General features: G+C 41.2%; 1 protein-coding gene and 1 non-coding gene across 2 annotated transcripts; one reads left to right on the top strand and one right to left on the bottom strand.

Moving 5' to 3' along the window:
* The first annotated feature begins 3,325 nt into the window (after positions 1-3,325).
* On the top strand, positions 3,326-4,824 carry SSTR1 (somatostatin receptor 1). Its single transcript, XM_049766674.1, has one exon. The coding sequence runs from the start codon at positions 3,598-3,600 to the stop codon at positions 4,762-4,764; it is 1,167 nt and encodes a 388-aa protein (XP_049622631.1). The 5' UTR covers positions 3,326-3,597; the 3' UTR covers positions 4,765-4,824.
* A 10,788-nt stretch (positions 4,825-15,612) lies between these two features.
* Positions 15,613-15,717, bottom strand: LOC126002176 (U6 spliceosomal RNA). The gene has a single exon (XR_007492947.1). It is a non-coding gene; the product is annotated as a U6 spliceosomal RNA (small nuclear RNA).
* Between the last annotated feature and the right edge of the window lie 645 nt (positions 15,718-16,362).

The following is a 16,362-nucleotide window of genomic DNA, read 5'->3' as shown; positions in this document are numbered from 1 at the left end:
AATGTGGCCCAACTTCCTTCTCTAAATGGATGACCTATTTGTCTACTTCCATTTTGCATAGTGTCGTCATGATTCATTCATGATGCAGCAGGGTATTTCTACCTTCTTTCTTTTTGTAGTGAATAATATTCTATAGTGTGAGTGTAGAACATTTTGTTTATCCATCTCTTCATTGGTTTGCATAACTTTTCAACTATCAAAAATAGTGTTATGCAAGTACATTTACAAGTTTTTAATCAAAGTCCTGCTTTGAACTTTCAGGGAGGGGTGAATTAATATCCAAGAGCAGAGTTGCTGAGCCCTAAGGCAACTAACTTTATCTTATTAAGAAAAGTAAAAGGTAAGATTTGGGGACACAAAAAAATCCTGCTTTTTTAAAAATCACTTTAAAAAATTTATACCAGGAATATATAAGGGTATCATATTTTTCACATGTTCACCTATATTTACAATTTTTATTTTAAAAATTGGATTTGTCATCCAAAAAGTACAATGTAGTAACTTATTGTCAATCTCATTTTTTATTGATAATCAACATCAAAAAACTGCATCACGGGGCCAGGAAGGTGGTGCTAGAGGTAAGGTGTCTGCCTTGCAAGCGCTAGTGTAGGACGGACCGCGGTTCGATCCCCCGGTGTCCCATATGGTCCCCCCAAGCCAGGAGAGACTTCTGAGCGCATAGCAGAAATAACCCCTGAGCATCAAACGGGTGTGGCCCAAAAAACAAAAAACAAAAACAAAACAAACAAAAAAGAACCCAAAAACACTGCTTCACAAGCCAAAAAAATCAAGCTAATTATCAGGTTTTACATATTTTTCTTTGGTCAATTGAGGCCACCATCAAGCGAAAGATTTCCCAAACTGAGGTCAGAATGAACATAGGAGATTCACAATAGCAGACCTGTGCCTTTACTATACCCCAACACCTTTTCCCTAAGGCAAGTGTAATCAGTGCCAAAGTATCTAAATGATGACTGTTGAAATGTCATCTGTCATCTCCCTGAGGAATACCCAGTCATATCTAGTCAAGAATTGGCAAAGAGGCATCAAAATCATTATGAGTTTTTGTTAGTAAAAAGCTTTTGTGTAGGGGATGGAGCAGTGGCGCAAACAGTAAGGCTTTGCTCACGCTAGCCTAGGACAGACCTTGGTTCAATCCCCCCCAGCGTCCCATATGGTCCCTCAAGCCAGAAGCGATTTCCGAGCGCATAGCCAGGAGTAAGCCCTGAGCATCACCTGGTGTGGCCCAAAAAAAGAAAAGCTCTTTTGCAACAAAACTCACCCACTTTTTAAATTCATTCCTTTCTTCTTTTCTTCCTTCCATCTTTCCTGCATTTATATATTATATGTGTGTACTTCTTTTTAAAGTAAAATTAACCACAACAACCCACCAATTCTACACCCCATTATAGGTAATTTGTGAAGGTGAAGCCTTGGATTAGCTTGAGTTTTATGATACTTCAAGTTCCCTGCACATCTTTCATTAATAATTCAGAATCCATTCCTCACGTACTATGGGCGTCTGTTGCCATTTAAAAAAACAAAACAAAACAAAACAAAAAACCCTCTGATTACTAAAATTGACACTCTGCGAGAATTCTCTTTCTCTTACAGACACTTCTAATTTTGAGTGTTATAACATAAATGCAGAGGTCTACCCGAATAAAATAAGGGGTGTGTGGGAATGACCCTTTTTTAATTTGGAATTTCTGCTTCCATTTCTGCATGATGGATGATCTGGTACAAACAGCCTGGGTGAGGAGCTTAATTTCCGGTTAGATTTGCGGCTCCTTAGTGTGAACTGTGCTTGATGAGTGGCAAAAATAAAGGCTCACAGAATACTGGGTGCCAGTTGCTTAAGAGAAAGGAGGAGTAGCCCACCACTAGCAGCTGCAAGGCAGCCTTCCAGGGAGCCAGCAGGATTTTGAAAAGAACTCAAAAGGGTATTGGCAAAGACCTGGGAAGCTAGTCCAGAGGTTCTGCGTTTAAAGAGGAGTCTTGGATCCAAGGGAACTTAGACTGACAAGCGTCCCAGCGGTCGCTTATCATCACGGTTATAGAATATTCGTTTTGTTTATTTATTTGTTTGTTTTTGTTTCCTGCAATAATGCTTCGAGCTTTAGGCATGCATAAATAAATAAATGTTTCCAAAGGTTTAGGCATACTAATCAGGGCCTCAGAAAGGAAAAAAAGAAAAGTGGAAATCCTGATATTCTAAGAAAAGACACGAAGATCATTCTTCAACTCCTGAAGTTGTTGACAGGTCTGGTCACCTGCCCAGCCAACCCTGGTCAGGTTTAACGAAGCCCGCTGTGCTCCATACCCAGACCTTTCCCCCTCTCTTCCTCCGGGCTAGCCAACTCTCCGGGTGCAAAGTACGGCTGGGACGCGGGCGGGGCCTTTTCAGGAGGCGCAGCCGTGTCTTTCCCCACCGAACCCAGAGATGGATTGCTCACACTGCGCTCGCATGTTCGGGAGGGGGCCTCGCGTGCTCGGAGCCGCGCGCTCTGCCTTCTGCAGTCGGTATTCCTCTGTGCGGCGCTGGGGGCTCTGGGCAGCTACTACTCGCCCAGGGAAACGATTCGCCGTGCTTTTTCCCAGCGCCTAAGCTTGCCCGCCCACCCCGGACAATCTGCTTGCGGGGGGACCGGGATGCAGACGCCCCGCAAGCACTTTCCTGCGCGCTTTCCTCCTTAGAAAAAATCGGCAGTGCAGGCTGGGTTTCAGCGACTCTTAGCAATATCTGGACCGGAGCCTGCCAGAGAAAAGGAGTTGGCCCGCGCGGAAAACGTGACTGCGCTGCCGGACAGCACTAGCACTTTGCACTGACGGTCTGTGCTTATCCTGGGAAGCAAAGCGCCACGGTACGGAGCTTCCCCTTGGGGGTGAGAGGGGCTGAGCGAGCGGGAGCTGGGAGCAGGAGGGAGCCAGGGTCCTGGGTTTGTGGGACAGGAGAAGGAAGAGTCAGGGCTCCCCCAGATCAGAATTGCAACCGAGGGCAACTGAGAAGTACTCCAAGACTTCCACGTCGGGGACAACCCAGTTGGTGGTTGGGAGAGCTATAGGGTGAGATGGGGGCGGAATTCACACTTTTGGTTCCCACCCTAAATGCAAGAAAGGCGGAGAGACGCTCGGGGTCCTTGGATGGGGTGGGTGTTGCGGGGGAACCCTGGGAGCAGCTGCCAGAGTTGGTCTTAAAAAGCAGGACTGGAAAGGGAGGAAAAACCCACAGGGGGGCGGGGGTGATCAACCACCTCCAACGCCTTCCTCCCTCTCTTCCCTCCCCCTCGCTTTTCGTAGCTGCTGACGCGCTGACGGTGCCTATTAATCAATCAGCAGCCCAGAGTCTCGACAGTTAATGGCTGGGCTGCGCAGAGCTCCAGCCTCCCGTCCCGCTCCCGCGTGCCCAGGCGCCCCGGAGCGGCAGGGCGCGGCGCGCGGGCAGTCACTGGGCCATGTGCTGGGGGGGCGCTAGTCGGAGCCGCGCTCCCCGCAGCAGACGCGGGCAGCAGTGAGCGGCGGACCCGGAGGCCGGCTGCAGGCAGAGCCGGAGAGCCAGCAGAGCCCCCCTGTCGCCCCCGTCCCGCTTCAGCCGAGATGTTTCCCAATGGCACCGCTTCTTCTCCTTCCTCCCCTCCTAGCCCTTGCCCGGGCGGCTGCGGCGCGGCTGGCGGCAGCAGGGTCCCCGCCGCGGACGGCATGGAAGAAACGGGGCGCAACGCCTCCCAGAACGGGACCTTGAGCGAGGGCCAGGGCAGCGCCATCCTCATCTCCTTCATCTACTCCGTGGTGTGCCTGGTGGGACTGTGCGGCAACTCCATGGTCATCTACGTGATCCTGCGCTACGCCAAGATGAAGACGGCCACCAACATCTACATCCTCAACCTGGCCATCGCCGACGAGCTGCTGATGCTCAGCGTGCCCTTCCTGGTCACGTCCACGCTGCTCCGCCACTGGCCCTTCGGCGCCTTGCTCTGCCGCCTGGTGCTCAGCGTGGACGCCGTCAACATGTTCACCAGCATCTACTGCCTCACGGTGCTCAGCGTGGACCGCTACGTGGCCGTGGTGCACCCCATCAAGGCCGCCCGCTACCGCCGGCCCACGGTGGCCAAGGTGGTGAACCTGGGCGTGTGGGTGCTCTCCCTGCTGGTCATCCTGCCCATCGTGGTCTTCTCCCGCACCGCCGCCAACAGCGACGGCACGGTGGCCTGCAACATGCTCATGCCCGAGCCGGCGCAGCGCTGGCTGGTGGGCTTCGTCCTCTACACCTTCCTCATGGGCTTCCTGCTGCCCGTCGGGGCCATCTGCCTGTGCTACGTGCTCATCATCGCCAAGATGCGCATGGTGGCCCTCAAGGCCGGCTGGCAGCAACGCAAGCGCTCGGAGCGCAAGATCACCCTGATGGTGATGATGGTGGTCATGGTGTTCGTCATCTGCTGGATGCCCTTCTACGTGGTGCAGCTGGTCAACGTGTTTGCCGAGCAGGACGACGCCACGGTGAGCCAGCTGTCGGTCATCCTGGGCTACGCCAACAGCTGCGCCAACCCCATCCTCTACGGGTTCCTCTCGGACAACTTCAAGCGCTCTTTCCAGCGCATCCTGTGCCTCAGCTGGATGGACAACGCCGCCGAGGAGCCCGTCGACTACTACGCCACCGCGCTCAAGAGCCGCGCCTACAGTGTGGAGGATTTCCAGCCGGAAAACCTGGAGTCGGGGGGTGTCTTCCGCAACGGCACCTGCACGTCCCGCATCACCACGCTCTGAATTCTGAATCCAGGCCGCCCCAGGGCCAGGGTACAGGGGCCAAAGACGCGGAAGGTGGAAGCATTCCAGCAGCCGAGCTGCTCTACATCAAAACTGGACTGCACTGTGCGTGCGCTCCCTTCATGCTCCTGGAAGGCGCGCGGCAAAAGAGGGTCCCTAGCGCTTGGCGTGTCAAAATTGGGCCAGCTTGAACAAGGTCCTCATCTTCACCCTTTCCTCCTTTCGCCCATCCCTAGATCTGAGTTGCGTTCTGCGCCCTTCCAAGCTGCCCGCCTGGACTCTGACCTCTCCTGGTTCGGGTTTTGCCGGAGCAGATCCTGAACCGATTCAGCCCGGTCCTGACTCCTCCGCACCCACAGACTGCTGGTCACTGAGCAGCCCAGAACGGGGGAACCCGCTCAGGTTTTCTCCGAGGCGTTTCCAGAGCCCCGCCTCCCCACCCCCTGGGTTCACCAAGTTTTGCCTTGTGCCCCTAGTGGAGTCTCGCGAACCTCTCTGCTCACCCTCAGTTTTTCCCCCCACTTCGGAGGAAAGTTGAGTCGGATGGAGAAGCGGGGAGCTGGTCCCTTTTCCTACCTGTGCATCTAGACTGGCCCTTCCCCTAGTCCTCGCACGTATTGCACCCAGAGCGGAGCCAGGTGCTTAGTAAAATCGGTCCCGCGCTTCGAACCCTGAACTGCTTTGCAGTCCCCGCCACATACTCGCTGCATTAGGGTGTTGGAAGTGCGGAGGGATCTGAGAACAAGCGACCGGGAATTTTTGGTTTTGTTTTGGTTTACTGTTTTTTTTTTTTTAATTAAATGAAGGTTAAGGGTCTACACACACACACACACACACACACACACACACACACACACACACACACCATTCTCCCTCTTGAGTTACTGTTGACTCAGTTTCCTACTGAGGTTTTTTGATTTTTGTTTTTGTTTTTGTTTTTTTCTCCAATACCTGACATCTCCCAAACCTAGTGAGGCTCTTTGGGTCATCGCTGCCACCTGCAGGCTAAGTGCTTGGTCTGCTGGTCCCAGGCTTGTTGTCATTCAAGCGGTGCCTAATATGTTGTTTTCTAGTTAAATTTATTTATTTATTTATTTATTTATTTGTGGTGTTTGAAACCATGTCTCTACGTTTTTTCTCTATCTGCCTAACCCTAGAGCTTCTTTGAGATTCTTAGGGATTGGAATTTGGGGTGGCAATAAGAAGCAAGCTCTCTCCCCAAGCCATCTAAAATTCCTTTCATCTTTGCTCTTTCCTCCAGCTTTCTAACTTTTGCTTGTATCCAGCGATGTAAAGATTTGTTTTTCATACTTTTCCCAAGTAGTCTCTTGTTTGTCTTATAAAGTAATAATAATGTGGAATAGCTTTTCCCAAGCAGTGTGGAAAGTCCTGAACTGCTTTCAGCATCATTCTCTGTATTCTTTGAATATATTCAATATATAAAATTTAACTGGTTCCATGAAAAAATTTACCATACAGTCAGTAACTGACAAAAGAAAAACTGTGAGACTTGGTTGAAACATTTTCAGATAAGAGGGTACAAGGAGGTTACACTCTCACCTGATACTAAGAAAGCTGATTTAGAGCGACTAATCATTGCTAAGGATTTTCCTTCTTCCTTTAGGTTCCAGCAGTGGTGATCCTAACATATGATCTAGTCACTATCACATCATCGTTAAAAGTAGTATTTTGTATCTGTGTCTAATCTTGCCAAGTAAGCAAGGCAAGGATCAATATCTTTACTCTTTATATATCGTGTATTGCTTTAGTATGCTGGCTTGTACATAGTAGACACTGAACACCTGTTTGTTGGCTAATTGTTAAAGTAAATCAGAGTATATAGCAACCATCTAGAAATACTAAATCTGGGATCCTCAGATTCTCTCATTGACATGTTATACAATGCGTAAAATCACTATGGAAAACAAGATTTGTGTATAACTGCTTCAAGAACATTGTACTTTCCTAAAAGCAGCAACCAAGAGTTAAAATGTCCCTATTATTTGTTAAACTAATAAACAAATATGCTTTTAATCATAAGTCAGGAGGCTTATGTGTCTCCCTTAATAATATTGTTTCTCCTTAAAATTTTTAATGGTTAAGAACAGCTAAATTTACTAATCAAAGTCCTGATAATTTGTCCTCTTATGAGGATACAACTAGTGCTCTTAACTTGTTACCTTTGCAATGTTAGCTAAATAAACAGATGTTATTATATTGTTGCAAGTTGTTTGACTTTGTCATTTGACTTCCAGTACTTTTGTGTATTATTTTAAATTACTCATGTAAAGACATTTATTTGGTTTCTTTGTTTTACTTAAATTTTTTTTTTTTTTTTTTGGTTTTTGGGCCACACCCAGCAGTGCTCAGGGGTTACTCCTGGTTGTCTGCTCAAAAATAGCTCCTGGCAGGCACGGGGGACCATGTGGGACACCGGGATTCGAACCAACCACCTTTGGTCCTGGATAGGCTGCTTGCAAGGCAAACGCCGCTGTGCTATCTCTCCGGGCCCGTTTTACTTAAATTTTAAAAACCTATTTTAGATTACTTTTTGGATACTTTACGAATGTCAAGTTTATTTATTTTTTGCTTCTGGGCACACCCAATGGGGGTTAGGACTTATTCCTGGATCTGAAGTACAGGGACCACTCCTGATAGGATCAGGGGACCTTGTGGGGTGCCAGGTCAGTTACACACTGAGCCATCATTGCAACTCTCATTTATGAAAGCCTGTTATTTCAAGAGAGAAAGAGAGCCAAACTGAGGAAAAAACTTTGATTCCTATGAATAAGAAGCAGAGTACTGAGTAGCACTTTGTATGGTTTGCTGTTGTCACCAAACTAATGAGATGCTACCTCAGTTTCTCACAGATTAAATTACTGCCTGCTTTCATTTATGACCCCAGGTTTTGTTGTGGGAGCTAAGTAATTGCTGATTTATATCCCAGGGAATAATAATAGAAGGATAGGGAGGGGGTTCAGAAAAGAGAGTGAGGGGGGAGAGTCAAATTTCATATATAAGAAATAAAAGGCTTTATGTTCAGAGATGCAATGATGTTCATTTTCAAATTTGGAAGAATTTAGGAAGGTAGTTATTAAAGAAGTCTTTCAGCAGATTTTAGAGCAGTTTCATTTTTGTATCAAAATGAATAAAAAGCCGTATATTCCAACATGCGCTAGCAATAATTTTAGAAACCTAAGTGGAATATGTGTGGGAAGGGGAACTTCAGATGCCTTTGGATGTCTTATATTTATAGGCTGCTTCATAATTTTCAATAAGATTAAGGGTAGATATTTTCCTTTCTAATATTTTTAAAGACATAACAAGTGGGCTTTAACTAATCTGAATACTATTTAACCCAGCTCCCAACTGGTGAACTGGGATAAAAATTGTATACTGAAGCATCAAATGGAGTGAATAATTTACTTTAAACATTATGTTAGTAAAATTACATGCTATGTTTGTTATGCAAGTGTAAGCGTTAACTAGGTTTTATATAATTATCTCAAGGAGATTTTTTTCCCCAAATCAAGTGGTTTATTATAGATATACTAAATTTCTTTTTGAAACTCAGCAGAACTACTATCAACCTGGACATTTAAATATCTATTCTAGGGGCCAGAGAGATAGCATGGAGAAGGACAGTGGTTCAAATCCAACATCCCATATGGTCCCCTGAGCCTGCCAGGAGTGATTTCTGAGCATAGAGCCAGGACTAACCCCTGAGCGCTGCCGGGTGTGACCCCCAAAAAATATCTATTCTTGCATATTTATGTATTTTTATTTGGTATATTTCTTTTTTTTTTTTTTTTTTTTTGGTTTTTGGGCCACACCCGGCGGTGCTCAGGGGTTACTCCTGGCTGTCTGCTCAGAAATAGCTCCTGGCAGGCACGGGGGACCATATGGGACACCAGGATTCGAACCAACCACCTTTGGTCCTGGATCGGCTGCTTGCAAGGCAAACACCGCTGTGCTATCTCTCCGGGCCCTATTTGGTATATTTCTAAAGAAGTTTTAAGATACTTTGATGCTGTTGCATATGTCTAACAGCAAATTCATGCAGTGAAATTGGGTTTTAGCTCTTCCCTATGAATAGAAAATGGGTTACTGAGACCTTTATAAAACGGGTACCAGAAGAGGCATATTATTAACAGGATAAAGTGAATGTTGAAGAAAAGGAAGAAAATGTGCCAAAGAGATTGTTCAAAGGGCTGTATCATATATTCTGCATGTGGAAGGCTAGGGTTTAATCCTCGGCACTTTATGGCCTATTATGCACAGCACAGCCAAGGGTAGCCCTTGAGCAATACCAGATGTGGTCAAAACCCACCACTCTCCAAAGAAAAGAGAAGAGAAGAGAAGAGAAGAGAAGAGAAGAGAAGAGAAGAGAAGAGAAGAGAAGAGAAGAGAAGAGAAGAGAAGAGAAGAGAAGACAAGAGAAGAGAAGAGAAGAGAAAAGAAGAAGAGAAGACAAGAGAAGAGAAGAGAAGAGAGAAGAGAAGAGAAGAGAAGAGAAGAGAAGAGAAGGGAAGGGAAGGGGAGAGAAGGGGAGGGGAGGGAAGGGAAAGGAAGGGAAGGGAAGGGAAAAGGAGAAGAGAAGGGAAAAGGAGAAGAGAAGGGAAAAGAAGAAAATTAATTGAAGCACTATTTACAATAGCCAGACTCTGGAAACAACCAAGATGTCTTTCAACAAATGAATGGCTAAAGAAATTGTGGTACATATACACAATGGAATATTATGCAGCAGTCAGAAGAGATGAAGTCATTAAATTTCCTGTACATGGATGGACATGGAAACTATTATGCTGAGTGAAATAAATCAGAGGGAGAGAAAGACACACAGAATAGTCTCACTCATCTATGGATTTTAAGAAAAATAAAAGATATTATTGTAATAATGGCCAGAGATGAAGGACCAGCTCGAGATATGAAGTTTACCTCGAAGAGGGGTGAGTGCAGTTAGAGAAATAATACACTAAAAACTACTATTACAATGTTAATAAGTGAGAGAAGTAAAATGCCCTTCTCAAATATAGAAAAGGGGTGAGAAATAGGGGGTCACTGGTGGTTGGAATGTTGTACTGGTGAAGGGGGGTGTTCTTTTTATGACTGAAGTCCAACTATAATCATGTTTGTAATCATGGTATTTAAATAATGATATTTTAAAAAGAAAGAAGTTTAAAATAAAGAAAACAGAAGAAAAAAAGAGAGGTAAAGTAGAAGGAATTTTGCCTCATCTAACTTACTTCTAATTGAAATGAAGTGACTTGAAGAGAGCTGAAGAAAATCTTGGCACCATCCTTTGAATTGTCTGCATATAGGATCCTTCACTAGGACTTCAAGGAAGTTCTATGACTATGTGCCTTTCCTACAGAGCATTAATAGCCATCACATTTACACAGTGCTTTATCATTTCAAAGTAATTTTCACTGATAGTTTTCTAGGATGAGGAAGATATTTGACTTTTACTTTAGTATACTTTTTTAGTATACTTTTAGTATACTTTCTTCAGTTTCATCAAAATCCATATTAAAGATTAATTATCATTTTTGTTGATAGATGATAGAGAGTTAATTTTATAGGGAAACATAATTGACTAAGTCTAAATGATAGCTAATCCTTGAAATAACCATTTTCAGAATATTTTTTAAATTTCATTCACATTCTCTAGTTTCTCAACTGGTCTCCTCCTCTTATCTGGCAATAATAAAATAGCATTACAAATGCCAGAGCAATACCACAGTGCATAGGATGCTTGTGTTGCATGTAGCAAACATAGTTTTAATCCCTGAGACCACATATGGTATCCTAGGCCTGCAGGAGTGCAAAGTCAGGAATAAGACTTGAGCACTGTTAGTGAGTCTCCAAAATAAAATAAAATAAATGGCACTAGAGTGAATATTGGGTATAAATTTGTGCATTCTAGTGGAGGAGAAAGTGAGGCAACATTCCTGGGTATTTGGTCCACCTACATGCTTCTGTTTGTGCATTGTCTCTATTTGTGCACTGAAGTTTATGTGACATAACCTCTCACTTAATGAGGACCTCACTCACCTCTGTAGATTGCATGTCCCTGGGTTTTATTGACCATCCATCCTCTAAGAGTTCACCATCCTGGTGGTCTATTTCAACAGTGAGTTTACCATGCTCCAGACTGCCTCAGAGATATTCCTTCTTTCAGTGACCTGAGAGGATGTAGGTATATCTAGACTGCTTGCCCACTCACAGGCTCTCTTTTGGTATCTTTCCCTGTGTTTATACCTTGCATTGTTTCTTTCCTTGTAAACCCCATTTATTATAAAAAAAAATGTTGCACCTACCTTTTATTACCTTTATGCTAAAGAAAAAATATAACATAGTCTGCAGTCTTAGTTCCTGATGGAGTGAAGCAGAAAAAAGAATTGAACAAATGTACATGCCATCTTACCATTGCTTTTCCTGATCTAAGCCTTTTTGAAATGCCTTAAAATTAAAGACTGGGTCCTCTTTGGTTCTAAGGTGATGTGAATTACCTCAGGATAAGAGACTCAAAACATGATTTATAGGGGAAGTTAAAATATATTAATTTAGTGTTGGTGAACCATCTATCTCTCTTAAAGGTGACATCTATGTGTGCAGAGTATAATTTCTCAGTCATCTTCTCATGGTTATATTTGAAGAAAACCTTTGATGCTTCATCTAATTTAACCTTGACCATTGTTTAAAAATGCTGAATGTATAGTTTTGACCTGAGGGAAAAAAAATGAAAGGAGTTCTGTAATATATTATGAAAAATGTTTTAAAAATCACATATTTCTCTGTGATGTATTATTTAACTAATTATAGAACGATCTTATTCATATTTTTAATCTTATAAAAATAAAAATACACTTAGGTAGTATAATTATATTTTGTAACTATTTTCTATTAGCTTTCCTATTTCAATATACCACATCTGAGGTACTAAATTGAAATAAGAACTAAATATAGGCATGCCAGGATTTCTGGGTCTTTGACTGGTATGTTGGGGGCTCTGGGCAGGACAGCTAGCCACAGGCCCCCTGGGCTGAACTCCTAGTCCAGGGGACCAAGATCCCCCCAAACCTGGTGGGTCTTCAGGGCCACGCCTGGTTAATCGGCCCTGGGGGGAGGGGGGAGAAATCCCTCCCTATGCATCCAAAAACTACAGAATCGCGCGGGGGCTCACGCCCCCACACGTATTTCATGTATTAAGAGTATTCCTTACTGTTATGTTACATTTTTCGTATCCAGAATCTTTATTTTGTATTGTGCCCTTTCCCACATCCCTACAAAGCTCTTTTTTATCCCTTTACTCTCTATCCCCCCCCAAACATCTCTAATCTACATTACTCTTTTTAATCAGTAGTGTACAAGCCTTATCACAGACCAAAGCCGTGTATTGTGTGTAACAACCCCAAACTGTTTCAAGATACATAAAATGGACACGTATTTCTTTAGAATATTTTGTGTTATTTCTCTGACAGCTATAATTCTTACTAAATGTTGTCTTATATAGTGATGATTCTAACCACTTTTCATCTTCTCTTTTTGAGCTTTTTAACAAGGAATCTTAGAGAAAGAGTCCCCCAGATTAATGCTTATGATTGAACCATAATTGTTCTTATCACCCCCATATGCGCCAAGAACACCACGTGGCATTGCTCCTTTTTTGCATAGGCACATTAAAATGGGAAAATAGTATACATATAAATAAGATCCTATCTAATAGAGATTGGTACAGACAAATCTTATAGTGCAAAGGGACCTTACACCCTGAACATTGACATAACGACCTGGCACAGACCTCAGAAGAAAGGGCATTTCCCTGAACCAGGGAAGCCATCCACAAAACATCCAGGCTGGACTATAGCATCACCTGGAAGCAATCCTCTACCAAGAAAGACTCTACACTGCTCAGACATTGTCCTGCACAACAGAGACTTCCATTAACACTGAGAAGACTTAACAACAACGACCTGCTTACAGGACAGGGCTCCCTGCGTTGCACTTTGACTGTGAGGTGAAACCAGAGGACGCTCCACATCCTGACTTCAATGTTGGATATACAGATTCCAGGATCTTTAATACAGAAGCTTGATACCAACAACAGAGACTGTGTGAAAAATATAAGTGTGTTGGCACTACAGACAATGTCTTGGATTGGACGATCTAGCTTGCCTGGAGCCTAGAGTTGGTCTTGTGCCAGGAACCTTCAGGGGTCGGGTCTTTTTGTATTTAGACCAAGGTTATTTCTTTCCATGTCCCTCATATTTTGGTGGGCCTATGCAAACAACAATTGCCACTCTAACACCATTTTTGCTGTGCTCCTTTGACTCTAATCTTTAAAAAGAACCCACTTAAGATTTGAGGTTAACTTAAGCTAATATGCATGAATATGGAAATGTAAAAAAAATGCTATGCCTATAATGTTTAAGGAGTTATGTAAGTTTTATGGCTTTAGATTGCCTTGTGTGCTGTTAAGAAATATTACAGTGTGTTACAATCTTAATGTTCTTTGGATGAAATTTCAAAGTTGGGATATCAGCAAGGGGACTTCTGAGAATTATGTTATGTATTGTCCTTCCATTGTAACTTTACCTTGTCCTCTTTCTTTGCATCATTGTTCTCATAATTAAAAATAAAAAAATTAAAAAAAAAGAAAAGGAAAAAAAAGAACTAAATATATATAATATATATAACTATATATATAATATATATAACTATATATATATAACTAAATATATATAATATATATAACATATATAATTGTTATAGTAGTAAATACATAAAAATAAAGTGTTATATATAATATATAATATAATATATATAACTATATATAACTAAATATATATTATATATAGCATATATAATTGTTATAGTAGTAAATACATAAAAATAAAGTGTTGTAGAGCAAAGTTTATGCTACAATCAGGTGCACTATATATATATATATATATGTATATATATATATATAGTTTTTTGCTTGTAAGAACCTCTTACATATATTCATAATACCATCTTATTCTTCATACAACAAATATTTATTTTCTGACTTTAGAAGATGGCAGAAAGATTGATATTAGAAAGTTTCCACATAGGAAGGCAGATATAGAAATAAACTTGAAGTAATTGCTTATTACTGTATTAATTCTTTAGTGACAGGACTTATAGTGATCAGTCATTAAAAGTTTGTGAAATAGTCAAAACTTCTGGTTTCAACTAAAAAAAAGTAAAATACTTTTATTTTATATTTTTATATTAAAAGTATATATTTATACTTCTATTTTATAATGAAAAATTGAGAAATTCTTATGAATTAAGTAACCAATTGGATTAAAATTTCAAAATACCTAATTGTCTTGTTGTTAAGTGAGTTCCATTATTTTAAAAGGACAAATTATATTAAAGAAAACAGATTTTGACAAAATGTATATTCTGAAAAGAACTTTAGTATTGTCAATATATTAAACACAATTAGAGTTTTATTTAATATATTATGTTATATATAAAATAATATTAATAACCTATAAATATTTTTCTCAAAAACTGAGACATGCAGCCAAATTTTTTCAACAATAATATGCTTAAATGTATAAACTATTAGTATATCTTTAAGTAAGATTGATTTAGATCTTCAATTTAGAAGGTGAGAAGTATAAAAGAAAGACAGTAGAGTGTGGTTGGCTCCCATATATACAATGAAGTTCAACTTCATGTTCCTGCTTAACACTGACCTGCACTAATAATAAAGAACAGATAAATATTACAAGTGCACAGCTTTTAAAATTTAAAAGACTACATATTAGTCTTTAGGAGGAAAACTGTGATGAAGATATTTTTAATATCTTGTAAAGAAAGATTTCTGAATTTTATAAACAATAATACTTATATTACAAGAAATTAATATTCCATTTAAATTTATAAAGGAAACTCCAAGGAAAATATTTTACAACAGCACGTGTGACTACATGACTATTTTGGGAAGAATTGTCCAAATATTGATGAACAACAGTTCTCACTGTGTACTTTCTTTATTACCCTTGAACAACTCATTAACCTAGCTAATATTATTAGCAGTGACAAAATGTCTATTCAAAGTGAATAATTAAATTGAATATGCTTTTTCAAATCCAAGAAGCCACTGTAACTAGCAAATCAAGCAAATGACTATATGTCTATTTTAAATACATACAGGTATAATCTCTGGGACCTGAACATAAACACACACACACACACACACACACACACACACACATGACTTTTTAATTAAATAAAAAGAAACTTCAGAAATAATAATTTTTGAAATAGAATTTTAAGACTATTTTAACTCCTTTCACTGAAGGACCCCTGTCTCCATCTGAACTCGAAACCTATTTTCTGGCTTTATTAATTTTTATTATTCCTCACAACAGAGCTTCTTGAAGAATAAGATTTTTTTTTTGGTTTTGGGCCATACCCGATGACACTCAGGGTTACTCCAGGCTATGCACTCAGAAATCGTTCCTGGCTCGGGGGACCATATGGACGCTGAATAGAATCCAGATCTGTCCTGGGTCAGCCATGTGCAAGGCAAATGCCCTACCGCTTTGCTATTGCTCCACTCCAGAATAAGATAATTTTTTTATCTATAGTTACATCACTGAAAAATTTTCAAAGTTAAGATACTCTTCGACATGAGATGGTACCTCATAGTTGTTTTGATTTGCATCTCTCTGATGATTAGTGATGTGGAGCATTTTTTCATGTGTATTTTGGCGATTTTCATTTCTTCTTTGACAAAGTGTCTATTATATTTCTTCTCCCCATTTTTTGATAGGGTTAGATTTCTTTTTCTCATTATGTTTTTTTTTAAATATGGAATGCTTCACGAATTTGCATGTCATCCTTGTGCAGGGGCCATGCTAATCTTCTCTGTCGTTCTATTTTTAGTATATGTGCTGCCGAAGCAAGCACTATTCTAGTTAACTTCTGTCAGTACCATGTATATTTTAGATATTAGCCCCTTATCTGATGGGTATTGGGTGAATAGTTTCTCTCATTCTGTGGGTGGCTTTTGTATCCTAGGAACTATTTCCTTTGAGGTGCAAAAGCTTCTCAGCTTAATATAGTCCCATCTGTTTATCTCTGCTTCCACTTGTTTGGAGAGTGATGTTTCTTCCTTAAAGATACTTTTAGTCTCAATGTCATGGAGTGCTTTATCTACATGTTGCTCTATGTACCCTATGGTTTCAGGTCTAATATCAAGGTCTTTAATCCATTTTGATCTGACCTTTGTGCATAGTGTTATAATGAGGTCTAAGTTTGCTTTGTTGCACTTACCTGGAGAAAGGAGCTCTCATCCACTGCTGGTGAATGAGAAATATTATAAAAAATAATATGGAGATTCCTCAAAAAAATTGAACTCTCATATGATCCAGCTATACCACTTCTAGGGATATTCCCTAGGAACACAAAAACACCATACAAAAATGCCTTCCTCTCACTTATATTCATTGTAGTGCTATTTACAACAGCCAAAATCTGGAAACAACCAAGATGCCCTTCAACAGATGAATGGCTAAAGAAACTGTGGTAGATATACACAGTGGAATATTATGC

This window comes from Suncus etruscus, chromosome 2 (genome assembly GCF_024139225.1).
Source record: "Suncus etruscus isolate mSunEtr1 chromosome 2, mSunEtr1.pri.cur, whole genome shotgun sequence".
Lineage (NCBI taxonomy): Eukaryota > Metazoa > Chordata > Mammalia > Eulipotyphla > Soricidae > Suncus > Suncus etruscus.
This window is presented reverse-complemented; position numbering and strand designations above follow the sequence as displayed.

Bases quoted from the DNA above. Each gene is read 5' to 3' on its own strand.
- SSTR1 (XM_049766674.1), top strand. From the start codon at position 3,598: ATGTTTCCCAATGGCACCGCTTCTTCTCCTTCCTCCCCTCCTAGCCCT.